Source organism: Mauremys reevesii, linkage group 2 (assembly GCF_016161935.1).
Source record: "Mauremys reevesii isolate NIE-2019 linkage group 2, ASM1616193v1, whole genome shotgun sequence".
NCBI lineage: Eukaryota > Metazoa > Chordata > Testudines > Geoemydidae > Mauremys > Mauremys reevesii.
In genome coordinates, this window is record NC_052624.1 from 219,597,304 (window position 1) to 219,618,155 (window position 20,852).

At 41.4% G+C, this 20,852-nt stretch overlaps 1 protein-coding gene across 5 annotated transcripts in view; it reads right to left on the reverse strand.

Moving 5' to 3' along the window:
* ATP6V1H (ATPase H+ transporting V1 subunit H) overlaps positions 1–20,445 on the reverse strand; it is a 79,437-nt gene extending 58,992 nt beyond the window's left edge. For 3 of the 5 annotated variants that reach the window (XM_039526085.1, XM_039526084.1, XM_039526082.1), the window contains exons 1-4: positions 20,185–20,340; positions 17,354–17,476; positions 5,337–5,439; positions 4,076–4,165 (exon numbers count right to left, since the gene is read on the reverse strand). In XM_039526085.1, the coding sequence (XP_039382019.1) occupies positions 4,076–4,165; positions 5,337–5,439; positions 17,354–17,457 (297 nt within the window). In that variant the 5' untranslated portion in view covers positions 17,458–17,476; positions 20,185–20,340. Of the gene's footprint in view, positions 1–4,075; positions 4,166–5,336; positions 5,440–6,907; positions 7,088–17,353; positions 17,477–20,184 lie in introns of those variants that run through there. The other 2 variants (XM_039526083.1, XM_039526086.1) reach the window with 2 other exon arrangements.
* Between the last annotated feature and the right edge of the window lie 407 nt (positions 20,446–20,852).

Here is a 20,852-nt window from a genome sequence, read left to right on the forward strand (position 1 = left end):
CCATGACAACAGCAGATGGTACAATATGACTGGTAACCGTCTCTGTTAAATTGCAAAGGCAAGAGGATACTGCTGTGTAGCACTGCAGTACCGCGTCTGTCAGCAACATCCAGTAGACATACGGTGACAGTGAAAAAAGGCTGAACGGGCTCCATGGTTGCCGTGCTATGGCGTCTGCCAGGGCAATCCAGGGAAAAGGGTGCAAAATGATTGTCTGCCGTTGCTTTCACGGAGGGAGGACTGACTGACAACATTTACCCAGAATCACCCGCGACACTGTTTTTGCCCCATCATGCATTGTGATCTCCACCCAGAATTCCAATGGGTGGGGGAGACTGCGGGAACTATGGGATAGCTACCCACAGTGCAATGCTCCAGAAATCGACGCTAGCCTCAGTACAGGGACGCACCCTGCCGAATTAATGTGCTTAGTGTGGCCGCGTGCACTCGACTTTATACAATCTGTTTCCAAATACCAGTTTCTGTAAAATCGGAATAAACCCATAGGGTAGATATACCCTCATACTCCCAGTTATACTGCAGTTTATGCAGTGTCTGCTTAATGGAAAAACATGTTTCTTTCTGGCTCAGACATTCAGACTGAAAGATTACATAGCTACTGTGAAGGGCCACATTTTCAGAGGGTTGCAACTCTACCTCCATTTCAGCTTAATAAACTCTGGGCATTAACTTTTTTCCACATTATTTCTTTCACACACAAATGACAATTTGTGTGTGCATATTTGCACACTGTTTTGCACTTTCAAGTGTCTGTGCATGCACAGGAATGTTCCACATGGCCTTGAAAATCTATCCTGAAGACTACAGTTGGTGCTTATCTCCAAATGCAAGCTCCCATAAGAGGAATTGGAGTCATACAACAACACTAGCCACAGTTTTGTTTTTTTCTGATTTGTTTTTAATGCTAGTTTCAAAAGGAGGATACCAGCATGATTTATATGGAACTAAAGTTTATGAGAACTGTACACCATAGTCCCCAAATAATCTCAACATTTTCATCTAACTTTCTTAAATCAAATCATTCAGATTGGGATACATTATGTACAGTATAAATACAAAATAGTATACAATGTCATGGAATTTCTACTTTCACTTCCTACCAATGTGTAGCTTAGGAACATGAAATACACAAGGTACACAAAGCAGCAAAGAATCCTGTGGCACCTTATAGACTAACTTTCAAGGTACACAAAAACATTAGCTGTTACTGCTTCTCAAGATAGCTTTCTATGAAAGAAGCTCCCCAGTTTAAAGAGATCATGAGAAGTTGTGTATTTTGTTTTCCTCCACTCCAATGAGTTAGCATCCAAAGAAATATCCTTGACAGATGCAAAGATTTCAACACCATTGTGTAAACGCTGTGCTGCCATCTTTAACAGCTAACATGAGCCTGCAATGCTCACTAATGTTTGCCTTATTCCCCTTCTCCCTCCCCCTAGACCCACTCCAGATAGTTGTCAACCAAGTCTTTTTGCATTTCTTTTCAAGTCTTCAGACTGATAGAGGCAGCACAGCTGAATCGGGTGACCAGCATTTCTTCCCTTGGCATCAATATCATGTTCTACTTCAAGAACTAGATTTCAAAGACTGTGTTTAACAACAGTTATTGACAGCAGAGGCGTAAAACAATGATAGCAAATTGTTCCCCGCTCTCTACAATAGAGCGCCAATAAGGATGCAACAGTGCTCCTTCAGGATGTGGGTAGCAAAAGAACAAAGAAAAAAAGAATCCAAAGAACATCTTACAGTCAAGGAATTAAAGGAATAAAATTGGAGCCGCTGATGGGCTGAAGAGACAAGATGAGGTATACGAAAGCTAAAATATCAGAAGAGCAGTGGAAAACCTCTCTATTTTAAAATCACAAGCCCACCAGGAAAGAGAATCACTCTTAGCACCTACAAAATGAATACTGTAAGTTATAGAATCAGACTACCATACTCCCAGAGACTATACCAAAGTTAAAAATCCTGCTCTGATGCTCTGGTAGCTTTGCACTCCCTCCAGAAATCTCTGGCCCTCCAAGTGTTCTTGCACTCTAGACCAGAAGAAGTTAACAGACAGAACTGTTTGGGCTTAAAAAAAAATAAAATAAAAAAATTACCTATACTGAGTAAAGAACTTGTCAGAAGCCAGATAGAGAAACAGGAAAAAGGGAATATAATTTGTTACAAGTTTCTTAACAGACCTTAATCCTACCACTTCAGGAAAGAGTAGAAATTTTAGTAAGCTACAGCAGTACACTTAAGCTGGAGATGGAAGCCTCAGTTTGATATCCATCAAAACGAAGAATATGTTGTGATCAAACATTTGGAGATTAAAAATAAAGACAGGCATTTACAAGCTTCAAAAATATTAAAAAGGAGAAAAACAGGACTAAACACATTTGAAATTCCATTGCACTTTTCATAAATTGTCATACTTGGGTATTTAATTTGATTTAACACAAAAACCCGTAGCCAAGATATTTTAACACCACTTTATTTCTTATCATCAACATGATGGCTCAATAATAGAACCAATTAGAAAACTGGTTTCCCTCCCATTCCAGAAAATGTTGCCCGCCCCCCCTTCAAAAAAAATCATTTTCAAAGTTTTCAATGGAAATTTTTTATTTTTTTTTTATCAAAAAGCAACATTTTTAGATGACAAAATTGAGTTTTTGATCAAAAGCCAAAATGTTCTGCGAAAAGCATAAATTTCACAAAATTCTTTATTTCATCACAAACCCAATTTTACATCAAAAAGTAATTCCAACAGAAACTTTTTGACCCACCCCACTCAACTATACAGCTTCTTAATTCTCTTAAACAATTCAAATGAACACACAGTAAAAGGGATGATTCCCAGACTGTTACACCTATATAGGCTACAGAACAGGTTTTAATGCAGAGTTACTCTACCGTATAGCTCAGAGGCCATTTAATATGTTGGAATAGTAAGTATATTGTTTCGCTTTCCTACAATGCATTTGCCTAAAAAATGCTTTGCTTTAAAAAAGAATGGATACTTTCATTCATAATGACTATGTGGAAAGCACTCGGATACTATAGCGATAGGGTTTCAGATTGGCATCTGAAATAAATACTATGATTAATATATTAGAGGTAGACTGGTACAATATGCTTATAAATAAGTTAGGTGCTTGAAAAGCAATACCAAATGACTCCCCAAGTCAGCAATACTGTACATTATTTTCTGTGGTTCTCACCCAAACCCTATCTACTGATGGACAGGCAATATCTTAGTGTTCATATGCTTGGAATATTTCTACTGCTCTGGTTAACATTCATGTTGTTATGAGGGCATTGTGGATTGAGTCTGAATTTACTTCCAGCTTGTTCATACATTTTGATCCTGGCTAGCTGTATAGGCTGAGTGCTACTGACGTTTAACTCAGAATTAACAAAACTTTTTTTTAAGCTACTATACCACATTGCCAAGACAACAAACTGTATTTTAATGACACAGTTTCATTATGCACATTGTCCTGTATGTCACTTGATATGAATTTTACTGTTCCAAAATGAAAAGTGAATAAAATTCCAAAGACCACGACATACAGTGTTTCAATGTTTATATTGTCAGCCCGACTAAGATGGATCATGCACCTGCTTGCAAACTGTGGCCAAACTTAGGCCTTGTCTAAAAACAAAACTGCACAAATGTAAACTAAATTCATTACGGGTTTGCAGGGATGGTGTACGGTAAATAAGGTTGGAGCCACTAATTGAATGAGGAGGATAAAGATATTCAACAGCTGCCTCATTCCCGGAGCAGCATCCATTCTGTGAACTAAGTGTAGCCGGGTCTAATGTGATCATGTACTTAAAGACTCAAAGTATCATAATGCATCAACACGAAGGGGCCAAGCTAAGATTGCCTGTGAAATCTTAATTCTGGCATTTCCCAACTTTTGAGTGCTTGACTTTGCAATCTAAATATACATTCTTTGAATACAGTATTACATACATACACAAAGAGATCAAAATTAGATCAAGAGACATCCAAGCATCAAAGAGGAAGACTTAAATATGAAATAGGTTATTGACCTACTTGCAGCATATCATCAATCATAGTTAGGATGTACTGAACTGTCTGCTCCTTGGAGATATGAGTCATCAAGTTTATGAATGTTTTAGCACACTACAAAATAAAATACATTAAAATTAATATTAGCAATTGTTTTATAATATGCAGTAGAATCTCAATAATTCACATTTTGGCTTTATGTAAATTTTAAGCATCCTAATGGCTTATTCATCTACAATATAATATGAATACATTTGACATTACAATGAAATATTTTTTCCATGCTGTTCATTACCTTTTACAAATTGTTCTATGGCATTCAACAGAAACAGTGAAAAGTAACTAGCAGGAGTTAGCACGGTTCCTCAAGGTCATTTGTCAAAAGATTAATGAATCAGAATTAGAATCTCACCTTCAATGTTTCTTTTAAGAAAAAAAAAATTTACAAGACATGGGCAAATTTAGTGACAGATGCTGAAGGGTTTGCAAGTTTCTCTCGATCAGTGGTGCAGGACCAGGACTTGGAAAGCTTATCTGGCCTACCCATATGTTTCTGACTGGAAGATAGATACAAGTTGGACCTTAAGAGTTATTCCAACTGCTTTCCTCCCCCTGGCACAATTTAATCATGATATGTTTTCAACAGCAGATTTCACGAACGGCTAGAGTTAGAGATTCATGCTTTATCTTACTTGAAAAGAAAATGAGAGCAAGCATCTGGAGGGTACGGGGAAAGGTGTTGAGGAGAAGCTAGAAAGAGTCACAAAAACTTACCACTATTCTTTACATTCTATGTAACTTTTAGGCTACTTTATTTCAGACTATGCTATGTCATCAGTTTAATGTACCATCTTGGATAGCTATACTATCACTATACAAACAATGCATGTTATATGTAGCTATTTAAACAGTGTATGCATTAGTTACATCTTAAAAGGCAAATTCCATTTGAGTTTAAGAAGTTGTACCAAAATTCACCCAACCATATCAGAAGAAAAAAATACCTAAAAAGTGTTATCCAAGAGAACAACAAATGTGTGTGAAGCTTCCCAGCTTCTTTTGATCTCATCCCAGCTGAACACATTTAAAAATTAAGAGGTCTGTTAAAATAATGGCCAAGTTCCACCTCACAAAAATTCATTTACAATATAACTGTCTGAAGCCCTGCTAAAACTTGCTAAATAGCATCACAGCAAAACACATACTTCCAACATTTAATTAGAGTTAGTATCACAAGAGCAACCCCCCCCCCCCCCAATAAAAATAAAAAAGGAAGCTGGGTTACCTGACTGCCTTCTGCTTGCAGCAATTCTTGTTTTCCTTCTGGGCTCCTCTTCTGCTCAAATCTTTGAATAAATTCACAGTCTTCACCTGAAATCATCTGTCCTCTGAAAAACAAAATACAAAGCCATAGGAACTTTTTGTATGTGTGTTATTTCAGTCCTTATTTCTTTCAAAGATGCTATTTGACATGAGAGGCACTCTTCCTTTAATAAAGTTATAATAAACTTAGTCCTGTCATGAGTGCGTGAGGCACTCCTATTCTGCTGAGAGCCTCGTGCAAAGGAATGAATAATTTAATAGGGAATAATTTAAACATGCAATTCTGTGTCTCTTGACTACTCAACAGCATCACCTCAATCATCCTTAGACTGCCTCCAACTCTTGGAAGCACATTAGGAATCATTAAAAGAGATGCAGTACTGACTATATATACATATCTCGACTACATGCTGAAAACAAGATCTGCAACACAACTATAATCCAGTTGAAAAAACATGTGCAAATACAAAACTTGTTAGTCTTATTTTATGAAATAAGAAGTTTTAGTGCCAAAAATGAAGTGCGAGGGAATAGGAAATTTTTTGGAACTAAAGTTCTGGTTTCTGGGTTAGATTTTTACTTTTTCAAAACTGTTAACACACACTTGTGGTTTTAATCAGTTGATCTGTGGTATTTAGAAGATGGTGACTGTACCAATCTGACTCGACTTCTAACTGGGTTTGTGGGGTTGAGAAGGAATTTCCCCTCAGATCAGATTGGCAGTTTTTCACTTTCCTCTACAGCCTGTGGATGCAGGTCACTTGCCAGGATTAGCTAAATAGATCTTACTAATCATGTCCCTGCCATTTCAGGGGCCTTGGGCACTGGTGCATCTTGTTTCCTCGTAATCTCTGCCAATGGCACATAGTAGTTAGTGTCCTCTGAGCTATAATACTTTGTCTCCTATCAGCTGGTTAACATGTGGGTGCTGGGCCACCACAGAAGGTCAGAACAGATGAACAGGTCCCTTCGAGCCTTAAACTATGACCCAATGGACAGGTAAAGGATGGAAGTTGGGGAAGGACTTGAGCTAGTGTGTTCCACAGCTACTTCCTTTATCCATCCAAATCTGTAGTTGAAAGTCTGTTGTAGCTAAACATTAGCAACTGTAAAGAACATTAAGATAATTAAAGAGCCACCATTAGTGATATTTCCATTTATCAAACTGAGCTACAGGACTGGCAGAATCGTCTACTTATTACAATGCAAAAGTTATTCCCACACCTGATAATAAGCAGGACAAGACAGCAGAAACAACACTTACTGTCTAGGTATAGTAAGGAAAATGATGTAATCAAAGGAAGATGAAAATTCACAGGATTAATACTTGTCAAATATTACAGGTTAACACACAAAGGGACCAAGTTACAGAGGCTGAAGCTCTTCAGAGAAGTGGAGAATTGAGCATAAAGCCATGCAACGTCAAAATTACACAGGCTGGAAGTATAACATATTACTATTCCATGTTTCAGTTTTTCCAGCATTTTTAACTCTTCTTACATTTCCACTGAGTCAAAGGCCTTTTCCACCTACCAAAGCCACACCGAACAAGTTCTTCTAGTCAGCCTTTTCCACAATCTGAGTCACTGCCTGCAGGTGGTCCATGATTAAAAATTGAGTAAAAACTCTGCCAGTTCTCAGGGCAGATTAAAGTTCAGTAATCCCTGTAGCATGTTCATCAGGATTAGTGAAGTTCAGAAAATGGAAGGAGATCTGTAATACAACATATTTATGTTTTTCCCTCTTCTGAATTAAATACCACTGTTACTTGGCCCATTCCAAGGTATCTCTGCCACAGGTATCTCTGTCAAAGGGGTGACTGGCCCCTTTAAGGGGAGATGGGGCCAGCCACACCTGTGCCATAATTGGATAGCTGCTTCCTGGTGTGAGAGGGTGGGACTAAGGAGGGCCAAGCTTAATGAACACCTGGGGCCTTATAAAATGATAGAGTGAGATCAGTCTGCAGTAGCACCACAGGGAATGGAGCAGGCTGCAGTGGAAGGCCCTGGCACAAGGGTCTGTAGGACATTGGGCATTTCTGGCTAATCAGTCCAAGGGTCCAGTGCTTTATACCACAGCAGGGAAGGAGTCAAGAAGCAAAGCTCAGAAGGGGCTGAGAACGATACAGGAGGGAAACTAGCCTGGGAGATGAGTGTTCTATCCCAGAGCCAGAAAGACTCACACAGATAGTGAGGGAGGGGCTGGAAACAGGGACAGAGGATGGGGCTGAAGTTAATTCACCAAAAGGCAGAAAAACCTTTGTATCTGCTGGGACTGTGGTTGGACTTTTGCTACCCCGGAAGAGGTTGTGTTTGTGACTTGGGCGGTGGGCTAAGCCACATCATGACAGACTGGCATGGGGAGAGCTGAGGAGACCCACCTCAGGACAGGAAACTCAGGAAGGGTGTGCCAGCAGCTCCACACTTGACGAACAGGGGATTCTACAGGGCAGCCAGGCCCCACAACCACCTCCCCCTTTTCACACTTATGTGAAGTTGCTACACTATATGCAGGGCATTACCAAATTCACAGTCATAGGATTTTAAAAATCCTAAATTTCATGATTTCAGCTATTTAAATCTGAAATTTCATGGTGTTGTAACTGTAGGGGTTCTGACCCAAAAGTGGGTAGCGAGGGTGTCACAAGATTATTGAAGGAGTGTCGTGGTACTGCCACCCTTACTTCTGAGCTGCTGTTGGCAGCAGTGCTGCCTTCAGAGCTGGGCAGCTGGAGAGTGGCAGCTGTTGGCCAGGAACCCAGCTCTGAAGGCAGCACCACCGCCAGCAGCAGCGCAGAAGTAAGGTTGGCATGATATGGTATTGCCACCCTTACTTCTGTGCTGTTGCCTTCAGAACTGGGCCCTCAGCCAGCAGCCACCACTCACGGTCACCCAGCTCTGAAGGCAGTGCACAAGTGTGGCAATACCACAACTACAATAACTTTGCAACCTCCTTTTGGATCAGGACCCCCAGGTCTCTCCTGTGAAATCTGTATACTATAGGGTAAAAGTACAGAAAAGGCCAGATTTCACAATCTGTGATGCGTTTTTCACGGCTGTGAATTTGGTAGGGCCCTAGCTATATGATAGTACTTAACTGTCAAAACATTATCTCAAGGACTATATCAAATCATATTTTTGACAATCTAGCCAGGCTTCCCTAATTTTAGAAAGATTTCTAAGAACTCACTAGTTGAGGAGTCTTAAGGTTTATATTCAAATTAGGTTGCTAGAGGTCTGCAATGAAATACAGCTTCTGTATTCTTAAAAAGATCACTGATCAACCAGTCATGGCTTAAAAAATAATGTTCTAAAAATATGGAGCTGCATTCCAAAGGGTCCAATGCAGCTTAGTGGTGTATGATTTTTGTCCTTCCTTCCCTCCCTCTCTAACTAATAAAGTTGGATCCAGAAGACCCAAACAGTGTTTGTATTTAGTACTAAGCATCAATGTAAACCTGTGTATATGCATGCCAAGATGGACTTTGGGGGAAAATGAAGGAGACTAAATTACCACTTCTCCCCCACAGTAGGAGGAACATCACAATGATGTTCTCCTGATGATCTCTTCTCTTTCCTAATCTGCGGGTGGGGAGCATTCCCCTACACATAAGTGTACTGCTGACATCAACAATGGAAAAAACGCCAAGATTTCATTTTTATTTCAAGAGATAATTTTGGATTTTTAATATAACCAGATTTTCCAGGAACAGGAATACAGAATGAAGCCCTTTTTGTATTTTGTATTCTATTTTTGTATGCTTTGACATGTGAAGATTGTTGTTCAACATTTTGTTCTTAACGCTGCCTCATAACAAGCCATTTCTCAGCATGCGAAGGGGCCAATTCACCGCTACCAAAAAGATTTATAAAGCCAAGTCTCATTGGTCCCTTAAGACAGTGGCTTCTAGCAAGATGGAGGTAATTTTTATAACACAGCCCATGGAGACTGTGAAGCCCCCAGGGATTAACAAACCTGTACAGTTTTAGTCAGCCAAGAAATTGGCATGAGAGAACAATAATCAATCAGCATTGGTCAAACTAGAAAATTCCATACAATGTAAAAAGTAATCAGAAAATATCTACTTCATTGTTTTTAAAACACTTCACACTAACATAGCACTTGTCATCTTCAAAGAACATTACAAACGTTAAATAAGATTTAAGAAAAGCCCTTGATTACAACTTGAGAGTTTGAGAAAGCAGTGCAAAAATAAGGCATGTGAGTTTATTTAAAAAAAAAAAAAATCGGTAGAACTTTATCAACTGTCAAAGAAAAAGCTTTCAAACAAATAAAGCTCTCTACTTTGATCTCACATTAAAGCTCAAGGAAATCAAAGGCGGAGGAAGACATTGCCTGGAACAAAGGAAGAATCGAGATTTAATATTTGTTTATTTATAAGTGCCAGTCCGAGCAGACATTTGCAGCACAGGGTTGTATAAAAAAAGTTTGACAGTTTTGTAAACAATTCATTAACATTTCATCAGGGACTTTGGGAATCTGAATAATGCCTTACCAATGTCAAAAATGCCACTTCGGAATCACTTCATTTTAAAATTAAAGTGACTAGTTATCTAATAACCCCGAGGAGTCTCATGAATACCAATGTAAAAGCCATACAATCATGGCAGACAAACCCAATCCTCCCCTTTGGTGCCAGCAGTCATGATTTTTCCCCATTACTAATATGCTGAGGTTTACCAATTCTTTACAATTAAAGGTTTACGGTAACCACAGTCTCCCCACTTCATTTCAAAACACTCCTTTTTCCTCCCCACAGAATTATTCAATTGCACTGTTACTAAGACACAGTCAATAAAGCATTGACCTGCAACCAAGAATGCAGGACAATGAGCTAGAGTGAATTTTGTTCAAGAAGTGCCAGATCTCGCATATGCCAAGTCACCATGTACCTTTTCCAGCGATAGTCAGCAAGTCAAATTCTTCACATTCAAAAAAGGAAATAGTTTCACCAAATAGATTCAGATAATTCATAGATTCTCAATTCTAAGGCCAAAAGACCATTGTGATTATCTGATGCACTTGTAAAGTTTACGTTGGTAAATCATCTGATTGTTAAATAGTTTTCCCCATGTGATGTTACAGACTAATGTTATGTTCCCTTTAAGTATGAGCCACTCACTCTGCCACTTATCCCATGGAACAAATTTATTTTTAAAAGTCTCAAAACAAAGTCAATGCGTATCCAATGCGCACCCTGGATACGAGGTAGGCATTAGTAACTGCTATTATAGGACTGAAGAAGGCAGATGATGTTGGTTAAGAATTATATGGAACAATAACCAACAAGTGCTTGTAAGAGATCATTTATAAAAAGCTCTTGGTCAGTGTAGTTGATACAGACACTTGTGATTAGTTTGGTTTTTTCATCATGCATTCCTCATGATAACTGTAGTTCCTGTTTTGTTCACATGACACAGCAAAGTGAAACCTAACTTTCTGTTTTAAAGACATCTGCCAGGTTTCACAGCTAAATATTAGACACTTCTATTAATTACTATTGGTTCCACCCCATTCTCACTTTATCAACATGTCAAGATGCAAAGTTTTCACCCAAGTGCCCTTGGCATGTGATGCTTTATGACAGTATTAGAGGACACTCATATGATCTGATTATTAAACTAGTCAAGCAATCATATTCAAGTTTATATAGAGGGAATGGCTTCTGTGCAATTGTACCAGCACAAACTGCACCAAGCAGAAAACAACCTCTCTAAAAATGATTTAAAGGCAAGAAATTATAAAAACATTGTGACATACTATTTGATTTTAGTCCATTTCACAAAATGGAAGCTTACAGTATCTCTTTACAAATAAAATCTACAACCACCAAGAACGTAAATACCTCTTTTTAACACACTTGGCGATCCTCAGAAGGCAAAGTGTGAACTATTATGCTTCACACAACTCACTCAAACATCAAGTGTTCTTATATGTTTGCATCCTACAGTACAGTACTGTAGTTTTCTAAATGCAAGAACATGGATTCTGAGAAGGGTATCTACTGTTACAGTAGAGCAGCAGTTCTCAAACTATGGGTTGAGACCCCAAATTGGGTAATGACACCATTTTAGTGGAGTCGCCAGGGCTGGCTTAAACTTGCTGGGGCCCGGGGCTGAAGCCCGAGCCCCACTGCCTGGAGCTGAAGACGAAGCCTGAGGGCTTCAGCCCTGGGCAGCGGGGCTCAGGTTACAGATCCCCTGCCTTGGGCTGAAGCCCTTGGGCTATAGCTTCCCCCCCCGCCCACAGTGGTAGAGCACAGGCTTTGGCCCTCCCACCCAGGGCAGTGAGGCTCAGGCGGGCTCAAGCTTCAGTCTCCCCTTCTGGGGCCATATTGTAATTTTTGCTGTCAGAAGGGGTAATGGTGCAATGAAGTCTGAGAACCCCTGCAGTAGGGGACTATTTCACTGTTTTTGAAAGTCCCCTTCAGGAAAGGGAAACCTGGCTTCCCTCAAGTGAAATATTCTGATTTTACAGTGCAGCAGCAGCACAAAGACAATATTTTCTACAGTCTATACACAAAATTAAGTGTAAACTACTACACAAAGGCTGTTAAGTTTTTTGTTTGGTTAAGACTACTGACCCTAGTTAGAATTACACCCAAAACTAGGTAAACAGAATTTTCGGTATTAAAATAATGAATTCTCAATTCAATTAGTTTGCAAAACTGACAATATAGCCAATGACAAATGCAGAAAATATTTTCAGTTATAATGATACTACCTATATATTTTAAGTTCTTGCAGACATGCTACACACTCTGAAATCAAACACTGCCAGTAAACACTGCTACATGTTTTGTGTAACCTGACTTTCTGTTTACACGCATAACATTCAGAGGCAGGATAAACAATACACTAGTTAGACTTAGACTAAACTGACCCTGTACTAGAGAACTCAGGACCTAGATGCTGGCATATACTAGAATTTGAGCAACTATGAGCAAGCAACTTTACTCCAGCACTGCAGTGCAGAATGGGCAGAGGTGAATTTGGGAAGACACCTCTCCTGTGTGCTTTAAAACCCGTGTTTTAATGTAATTTTAAAACAGCTCATAAAATATAACTAACAGCATATACACCACTTATAAAAATCACAAAAAAATAAAATGGCACCTTGAGAAAACTGCATATAAAGTCTTATCCCAATCTAGGGCAAAAAACCAGAAGACCTGATTTGAGACAGGCCTCCATTTTTGAGGGCACATTAAATGTGTTAACAGTTTTCTGTGGACTGTCAGCACAGCATCTCAAATAATCTTAACTCTCAGAGTGGAGCATGAAAGAGGCTCTCTAAAATAATCAGGACCAGCCCACATAGGTCAATCACCACTTTGAACTGCATCAAGAAATAAATCAAATGCAAATGTTACTGTATTATCATAGCAAACAGGAGCCCCAGTCATGAACCAGGACCTCACTGTGCAAAGCGCATTACAATCCCCAACACGTGTTGTCGACCCAGCACTAGTACACTATGCTTCATTCTAGAAACATCACTAAGTAAATGGGCAGTTGCATTCTGCGCTAGCGAACACTCCCAGATGGTCCAAAAGTATAGCTCCATCTTGACTGAACATGATGCAGTAATCTAATATGGAAATAGCGGAGGCATGGCAAGGCCCATCCACATCAGGAAAAGTCACAAATTTTCATTCCTCCAGGAGCTGCCAAGGATAACAAGGTTCGGCATCTTGAGAACAAAAGGCAGGCATATTCTCTCAATAAAGGGACCATACCACCATTCTGCCAGCTTCTCATAATGGTCTCCCATCGTTCTAGCATCACAGAAACTTAGAAATGGAAGGGACCTTGTGGTCATAGTCCCATCCCCCCAATGCTGACACAGTACCAACCATACCTAGACCTTTGCTGGAAGGCGTTCGTCTAACCTGTTCTTAAAAACCTCCAATGACAGGGATTCCACCACCTCCCTCGGAAGCCTATTCCAAAGCTTAATAGCCTTATAGTTAGAATGGTTTTCCTAACATCTAGCCTAAATCTCTCTTGTACAGATTAAGTTGATTACTTCTTGTCCTAGCTTCAATGGACATGGAGAATAATTCATCACTGTCCTCACTATACCAGCCCTTTTGAAGACTATTATTAGGTCCACCCTCAGTCTTCTTTTCTCAAGACTAAGCATGCCTAGTTTGTTCAACTTTTCCTCATATAAAAGGTTTAGAAAACCTGACCTCTTTTTTGCTGCTCTATGCTGGGTTCTCCTCAGTTTGCCCACATCTTTCCTAAAGTGTGGTGCTCACCACTGGACTCCAGTGGGGGCCTCACCAGTGCCAAGTAGAGTGGAACAATTACCTCTTGTTTCTAACAAACAACAATCAAGTTAATACACCCCAGACCCTTTTCTGCTGTACTACCGCCTAGCCAATTAGTCCCCATTTTGTAATTGTGCATTTGACCTTTTCCTTCCTAACTGCAATACTTTGCACTTGTCTTTACTGAATTTCAGACCAATTCTCCAACTTGTAAGGTCCTTCTGATTTCTAATCATGTCCTCCAAAGTGCTTGCAAGCATTCCCAGCTAAGTGTCACCTGCAAATTTTATAAGCATACTCTCCCCTCCATTATCAAAGTCTTTAAGGAAAATATTTAATTGTATTGGACGCAAAACAGACCCTATATACACCCTCCCAATTTGACAGTGAACCATTGAAAAGTACTTTGGTTGAAAAACCCAACATAAAATTATGCACCCACCTTATAGTAATTTCATCTAGACCACATTCCCCTAGTTTATTTATGAGACTATCATGTGGAAGACTGTCAAAAGCTTTACTAAAAATCAAGATAAATCACAGACTGCTTCCCTCTATCCACTGTGGCAGTAACCCTGTCAAAGAACGAAATTAGGTTGGTTTGGCATGGATTTGGCTATTGATTATCACCCTCTTATCCTCTAGTTGTTTTCAAATTGATTGTTTAATAATTTGTTCCAGTATCTTCCCAGGTATAAAAGTTTGTCTGACTGGTCTATAATTCCTTGGGTCCTCTTTTTAAAGATAGATACGTTTGCCCTTCTTCACTCCTCTGGAACATCACCCATTGTCCAGAAATTCTCAAAGATAATTGCTAATGGTTCCAACATCACGTCAGCTAAATCCCTAAGTACTCAAGGGTGAATTTTGTCAGGCCCTGCCAACTTAAATACATCTATATTATCTAAATATTCTTTAACCTGTTCTGGCTTGTGTTCCTTCCTTCTTGTTAATATTAATTGTGTTAAGCATCTGGTCACAAGTGTGTGTGTGTGTGTAAGTCTAGTATAGTTAAGCCTGATTGGAGACACTTCTTATGAAATAAGAGTGCCTTTGTTCAGTTTAGCTTACACCCCTTCCAAAGCAACGTAAGCTAAACCTAACAAAGCCATTCTTATTCCATAGTAAAAGTGTCCACACAAGCAGTTATACCAGTATAACTATACAAGTTTAAATTCACTACTTCCCCAGGTAGACAAACCCTCAGGCATAGAGAGATGAAGTGTCCACACTCTCACTTCAATTAGATTAATTAGACACTAAGGCCTAATGGGCTGGGAGCTGCCAGGGTTCCCGCAACCTCCATGACTTCAGCCCATGGCAACCAGGAGCTGCAGGGATTCCCAACAAGAGGCAGCAGGGGTACCCTGCAGCTCCCTGCCCTTGCGGGAAGCAGGAGACCCTGCAGCTCCTGACCACTGCAGGCTGAAATCATGGAGGTCGTTGGAAGTTACAGATTCCATGACTTCCAACAACCTCCGTGACTAAATCATAGCCTTAACTATAACCTAAAACTGATTCTGGAAAGGACTCTTTACAACTCTAAAGCTCACCATCTCTGCTATGAAACTGACCTAAGAACTCTATTCATGTCTGTATGTATAATGATATTTTAACCAATACTCTCTCTTTTCTTTTTTTAAATAAATTTTAGCTTAGTTAATAAGAATTGGCTGTAAGCGTGTTTTTGGATAAGATCTAAGATATTCATTAACTTGGTGGGTAATGCGTCTGATCCTTTGGGACTGGTAGAACTTTTTATATGATGAACAAGATTTTCAGTAATCTTTATCATATTTGATTTGGCTGTTTGGGTGGGTGCTCAAGGCTGGGTTCCTTTAAGGGAACGGTGTTTTGGCTTCTGGGTAACCAGTAAGGTATTGTAGAAGCTGTTTTGTTGCTGGTTTGATGAATCTAAGTATTAGAATAACTAGCAGTTTTGGGAACTGTCTGCCCCTTTCTTTAAAGTTTGCCCTAATTAAGCAACTTCAGAATACCCCCCGCCCCGGGGCCCCACACACACTGGCAAAACGCTTCAATGTCAATGCTGTTATACAGTAACTCCTCACTTAACGTTGTAGTTATGTTCCTGAAAAATGCTACTTTAAGCTAAATGATGTTAAGCGAATACAATTTCCCCATAAGATTTAATGTAAATGGGGGGGGAAGTTAGGTTCCAGGGAAATATTTTTCACCAGACAAAAGACATAAGTTTTAAACAAACAATTTAATATTTAATACTGTACACAGCAATGATGATTGTGAAGCTTGGATGAGGTGGTGGAGTCACAGGGTGGAAGAGGGTGGGCCATTTCCCAGGGAATGTTTTGCTGCTAAATGATGAACTAACACTCAGCTGAGCCCTCAAGGGTGAGCACATTGTTGTTAGTGTAACTTCACATTCTACAAGGCAGCACCAATGGGAGGAGACATAATATACACATGGCAGTGGCTGCAAACATTCTCTGCGGAAATTGAACATGATGATGAACCCACTCTATCTCACTGGAGCACACCACTCCCTACACTTTCCAAAGTGGGGGCGGGGGCGAGAGAGACGCACCCCATGCGTGTGAGTGAGTGACACACACATCCCATGTGTGAGTGAGAGATGCACGTTGCCCCTTTAAGTATGCTGACCCCACTGTAAGTACACTGCCTTTTTAAGTAGATCAGCAAATTGAGACAGCAGTTGCTGCCAGCAAGCTCCCTCCAGCTCCCTCTGTCCTGAGCTCTGTTGTGTGCACCCCCCAGCTCTGTACAGATGGGGTACAGGAGCAGGGGAAAGGGGACACCCTGACATCAGCACCCCTCTTCCCTCCCTCCCCCTGCGCAGCAAGCAGAAGGCTCCCGGGAGCAGCTCCAAAGCAGATTGCAGGAGCAGCCTATGACAGTGGGGGGAGGGACACCTGAACTGCCCAACAATTGATAGCCTGCTGGGCAGCTGCCACACAGGGAACTTAGGGGAGCTGATGGGGGCTGCCAGTCCACCCTGGTTGCAAGCCCCCACCAGCTAGCTCCAACGGGCTGCTCTTCCTGCAAGCAGTGGAAAAAGCAGGCGACTGCCAAACAACGTTATAAGAGAGCATTGTGCAACTTTAAGCGAGTATGTTCTCTAATAGATCAGGGATGTAACAATGAAACAAGGCTAAACGGGACATTAAGTGAGGAGCTACTGTACAGGCAAAACTCTGCTATTGCTAGTATACCTACTTTGTTCAGGGGGTTCAGGGGTTGGAATAAGCCATGCCAACAAAATTGCAGTTTTGTCAGTATAAGCTGCATACACAATCGGAGTGATTTGCAAGTACAGTACACCTATACTGGCAAAGCACTCCTCATGTAAACCTGGCCTCAGTCCTGTGCTTTTCCTATTCGGCCATGCTTTCTGGGAGGAAACACTGTTCTAATGGTAGGTGGAATGTAATCAATTTTAGTAAACTTGTCTTCAAAACAATGTTTCTGAGGACCACTGTATTGAATTCAAAAAACAAAGTTCCTTTTCTTGAAATAAGTCCATAGGAAATTATCCCAGCTATTTCCATTCACTAAGTTTTTTCCACTTTCATAGTGTCATGATAGAATGACATTTCTCATGTTACACATCATAATGGATATTCACAAGAATCCACAAGCTAGTAGAAAATGCAGCTGTCAATGACTCACAGTCAGTTTATACTTACTGGAGATATGACTGCCAGTTTACTTTGTTTGCCCGAACTTCAGCAGCTTTGGCAGCAATTATGTTTGTTGGGACAGCAGCATCCACAGCACCTCTGATATCCATTTTAATCTCGATTTAATATCTGTTCAGAAATACATTGTAAGTCAGATCTGAGACAAGTACAATAAATTAGGAACAGAAACATACTATGTGCCCAAGATTTCCAGCAGTTTTTTAAATGATTTTAGGTGTCTAATTTGGGACACCTTAAAGGAGCTAATTTTCACAGTGTGGGCACCAAGTATTTAAGTATCTAAAAATAAGACCTCTTTATGACATCTCAAGTCTGGCATTCCCCCCACCCCCAAAAAAAAAAACCCAGGAAATCACAGGTTGCTTTTGAAAACTTTGGCCTGTACTTTTAAATCAAACATCTTCCTCTTCCATTAATTTTAAGTCATAATGAAAAAACATTGTGCTCATGCAATGATGTGAAAATATTTCATGGGATAAGGTATATACTAAAACTAATTTAAATATTAATTGATTATCTGCGGTTTATGTTGCATAGAAATTTCTCCAAAACCCATTCACAATGGAGGATAATTATGTGAGAGGCTAAAGCATTTGTTGCTACCTCTTAAGTAGGTCTCTAGCTAAATAAAAATATGAACTCTTATAAACCATAACTTAGAGATTTCGATCAGCCTTCACAGCAGTTTCAGAGCCTGTGGTGGGGATGTATATACAGAGACTATCTAAGGAAGAAAGTTTAAAAAAGCCATAATGCAAGGAGATAAAAGGAACAGAAGTGCATGGAGAAAGGGAGATGGAGAGGAAACAGACATTAATGGCAACCGAAGTAAAACAGAAACATGACGGTCTATTTTAGGGCAAAAACAAAAACGGAGTGAAGCCAGAAAACGAAAGAAGGCAAAACGGAGTATGTTAATTAAAAAGATCGTAACAGAATTTAAATGCAGTACAAAACTGTTGTAATCCTTTATATTGCAGGAAGAGTGGCCTTAGAGGCAAGGCAGCACAGGTATTTTTCACTTATGTGAGTACACAAAGTCATTGGGTTAGGAAATGTTCAGTATGCTTTTCAAGGTGGGTAACACCAACAGGTCAGAAAGGTCAGTCAGGAACAGTAAACAATTAACCATCGGGTATGCAATATTAAGACAAGCACAGGCATGGAAAAATCATAGCAAAATAAACTAAGCAGCATTTGCAATACGAAGGAGACCAGAAGAGCCAAGCTCCTGCATTTACTCCACAACAGAAAATGGAAAGAGTTTGTGAAGTGATACAAAATTTCTCACTGTTTCATTTAGACACAATGAAAGCGATGCATGAAAAATTTCTTTAAGAGGAAAGAAAAGGAAAATAAAAATGGGTCAGACTGAACTTATCCCATCCTACTGTTATGTATTCCTTTGTGTTCTGCTCCCCATATCAGAGTCTGGCTACATCAACAATGAAGTTGCTCCAGCTTTAAATAAATGTTTCCCAAACAGATCTGAGATGTTTTAAAACAAGCTTCACTTAGACAATCAAGGAAGTTATTTGACTAAAGATTGCTTCAAAGAATTGCAATTTTGCAACTCCAGAAGTAGCCCTAAAAGTAACTTGAAAGCAGTGTGACTTGCACCCAGGAGCTCTCAATTAGAAAAGGCATGGATGTCCTATTCAGCATGTATCACATAATTTAGGCCTAATTTAATTTAATCATTTTTACAGCTAGTCATTCCCCTAGTGACATCAATTCTTGCTTCACTGGCATATCATGCTATATAAACATTTACCCTTTGACAACAACAGTAACACTAAGTATCAATATCACAGACAGCGACCTTCAGCACTTCTGCTTTCTCTTTCCTTTATGGCATAATCTCCATCTGACTCTGATTCCAAAACAAGGAGTGTGTTTGCAGCAGGTTGAAACCTGGCAGGAGCAGGAACTCCACACACCCTAAACTAGAACTACCTCACCCAACCAGCCTGGGGCTCTTTGACCACCACAAAGAAGCTCTCTTCTCTACTCCCCAATATAACCCCTCGCTTCTATTATTGAATTAAAAAAAGCAACTTTACTTCCCATTATTTCATGGGGGAAGAGAAAATAAATACACCCTTCAACACTTCACTTTTGGGAGTTTTACTGTGAACACACAAGCATGTTAGTTGTGTCCCTTAAAGGGCTCTATGACCTAGTTCTTAAGAGGAAATAGCAGGGTCCATTTTAAATGTTCATCCGATTAGTGGGACTGGAAGAGAGGGTTTAGGGAGCTCAAGGATGGGGAAGTTAGAGGCAAGTAGGAGCAGGCTAAGAGAGAACTGACTGGAGATGCAGCACTTTGCTGTACACAAGCAGCCTGCTGAAGCCCTGCAGAGCCCAGCAGACTGCGCTGGGGCTACAGACGGGCGCAGCAGTCACACTGCAGGATCCCAGCACTGATGTGCCCAGGCTGCTCACAAACCCTCAGGAGGGGCGCTGCCGCTGCCCGCACTGCTAAGGGGTGTCTAAGTAAAGCAGCTTCCGAGGAGGCCTCGGCGAGAGCCCGAGCCCATTACCCTCCTCCCGCGAGCCCACCGAGCAGCTGCGCAGCACAGGGCCCTTCCAGCAAGGCAGCGACCTCGACCCGGGCCAGGGAGCTGCTTGCGGGGGGCGCCAGCCCGAGCTCAGCCCCAGCCTGCTCCGGGCTCCCAGCACCTCGGCAGCCCGGGGGCGCTGAGGCAGCGGCCGAGCCCGCCCCGTTGTCCCCCCGCTCGCACCCGGGGAGGGGGAGCAAAGCCCCGGGGGGGCTCCCCGCCCGCCGCCACCTCCAGGCGGGGAGCCGCTCTTACCCTCTCAGTCTGCGGCCGGGCCCGCTGAGCGTCTCCGGCAGCGGCGCTGGGCTCCTCGGCTCCAGGGCAGCTGGGGGACGCGGCTGAGACAGCGGGGGCGGTCATGTGACAGCACCCACCTGACTGCACAGCCCGACGGCGGCCGGGAAGGCCCAGTTCGCGCAGTCACAGCGCGGGCGCTGAGGACGAGGGCAGGGCTGCCCCCCGTTGCTGGGGTTACTGCTCGAGCTGGCCGGGTCCTTCTTTGAAGCACGTTCCAAGCCGCCCTGGCAGTGGCAGTGGCTGTGGCTGGCAGAGCCAAGTGTGCTCGGGATAGAGCCAGAAGCCGCTAGGCTAACCAATGCCTGCTCAAGGGAGCTTCCCTGGGTCTTGGCCTCCAGCCAGCACCTGGCCACCTGTGTCCCTCTTCCTCAAGACTGGGGGTTACAGCCCCCTTGCAATTCACTATGATCATCCCAGTCGCTTTGTCCTTAGTGCAGCACCTGCTGCTCACTCTGCGTCAGGAATAGTGACGCAGCCCAGTACAGTTAGTTTAGGGCAAAAACATTACAGAGAAAACATCTACATGCAAACTGAGCTTGCCAGCTGCCACCCATCTTCCACATGGAGACCCCAGCAAGTTCCAGTCGTTCAAACCCTTCCAGCAGGATTTTGACTTCTCTCAGTTA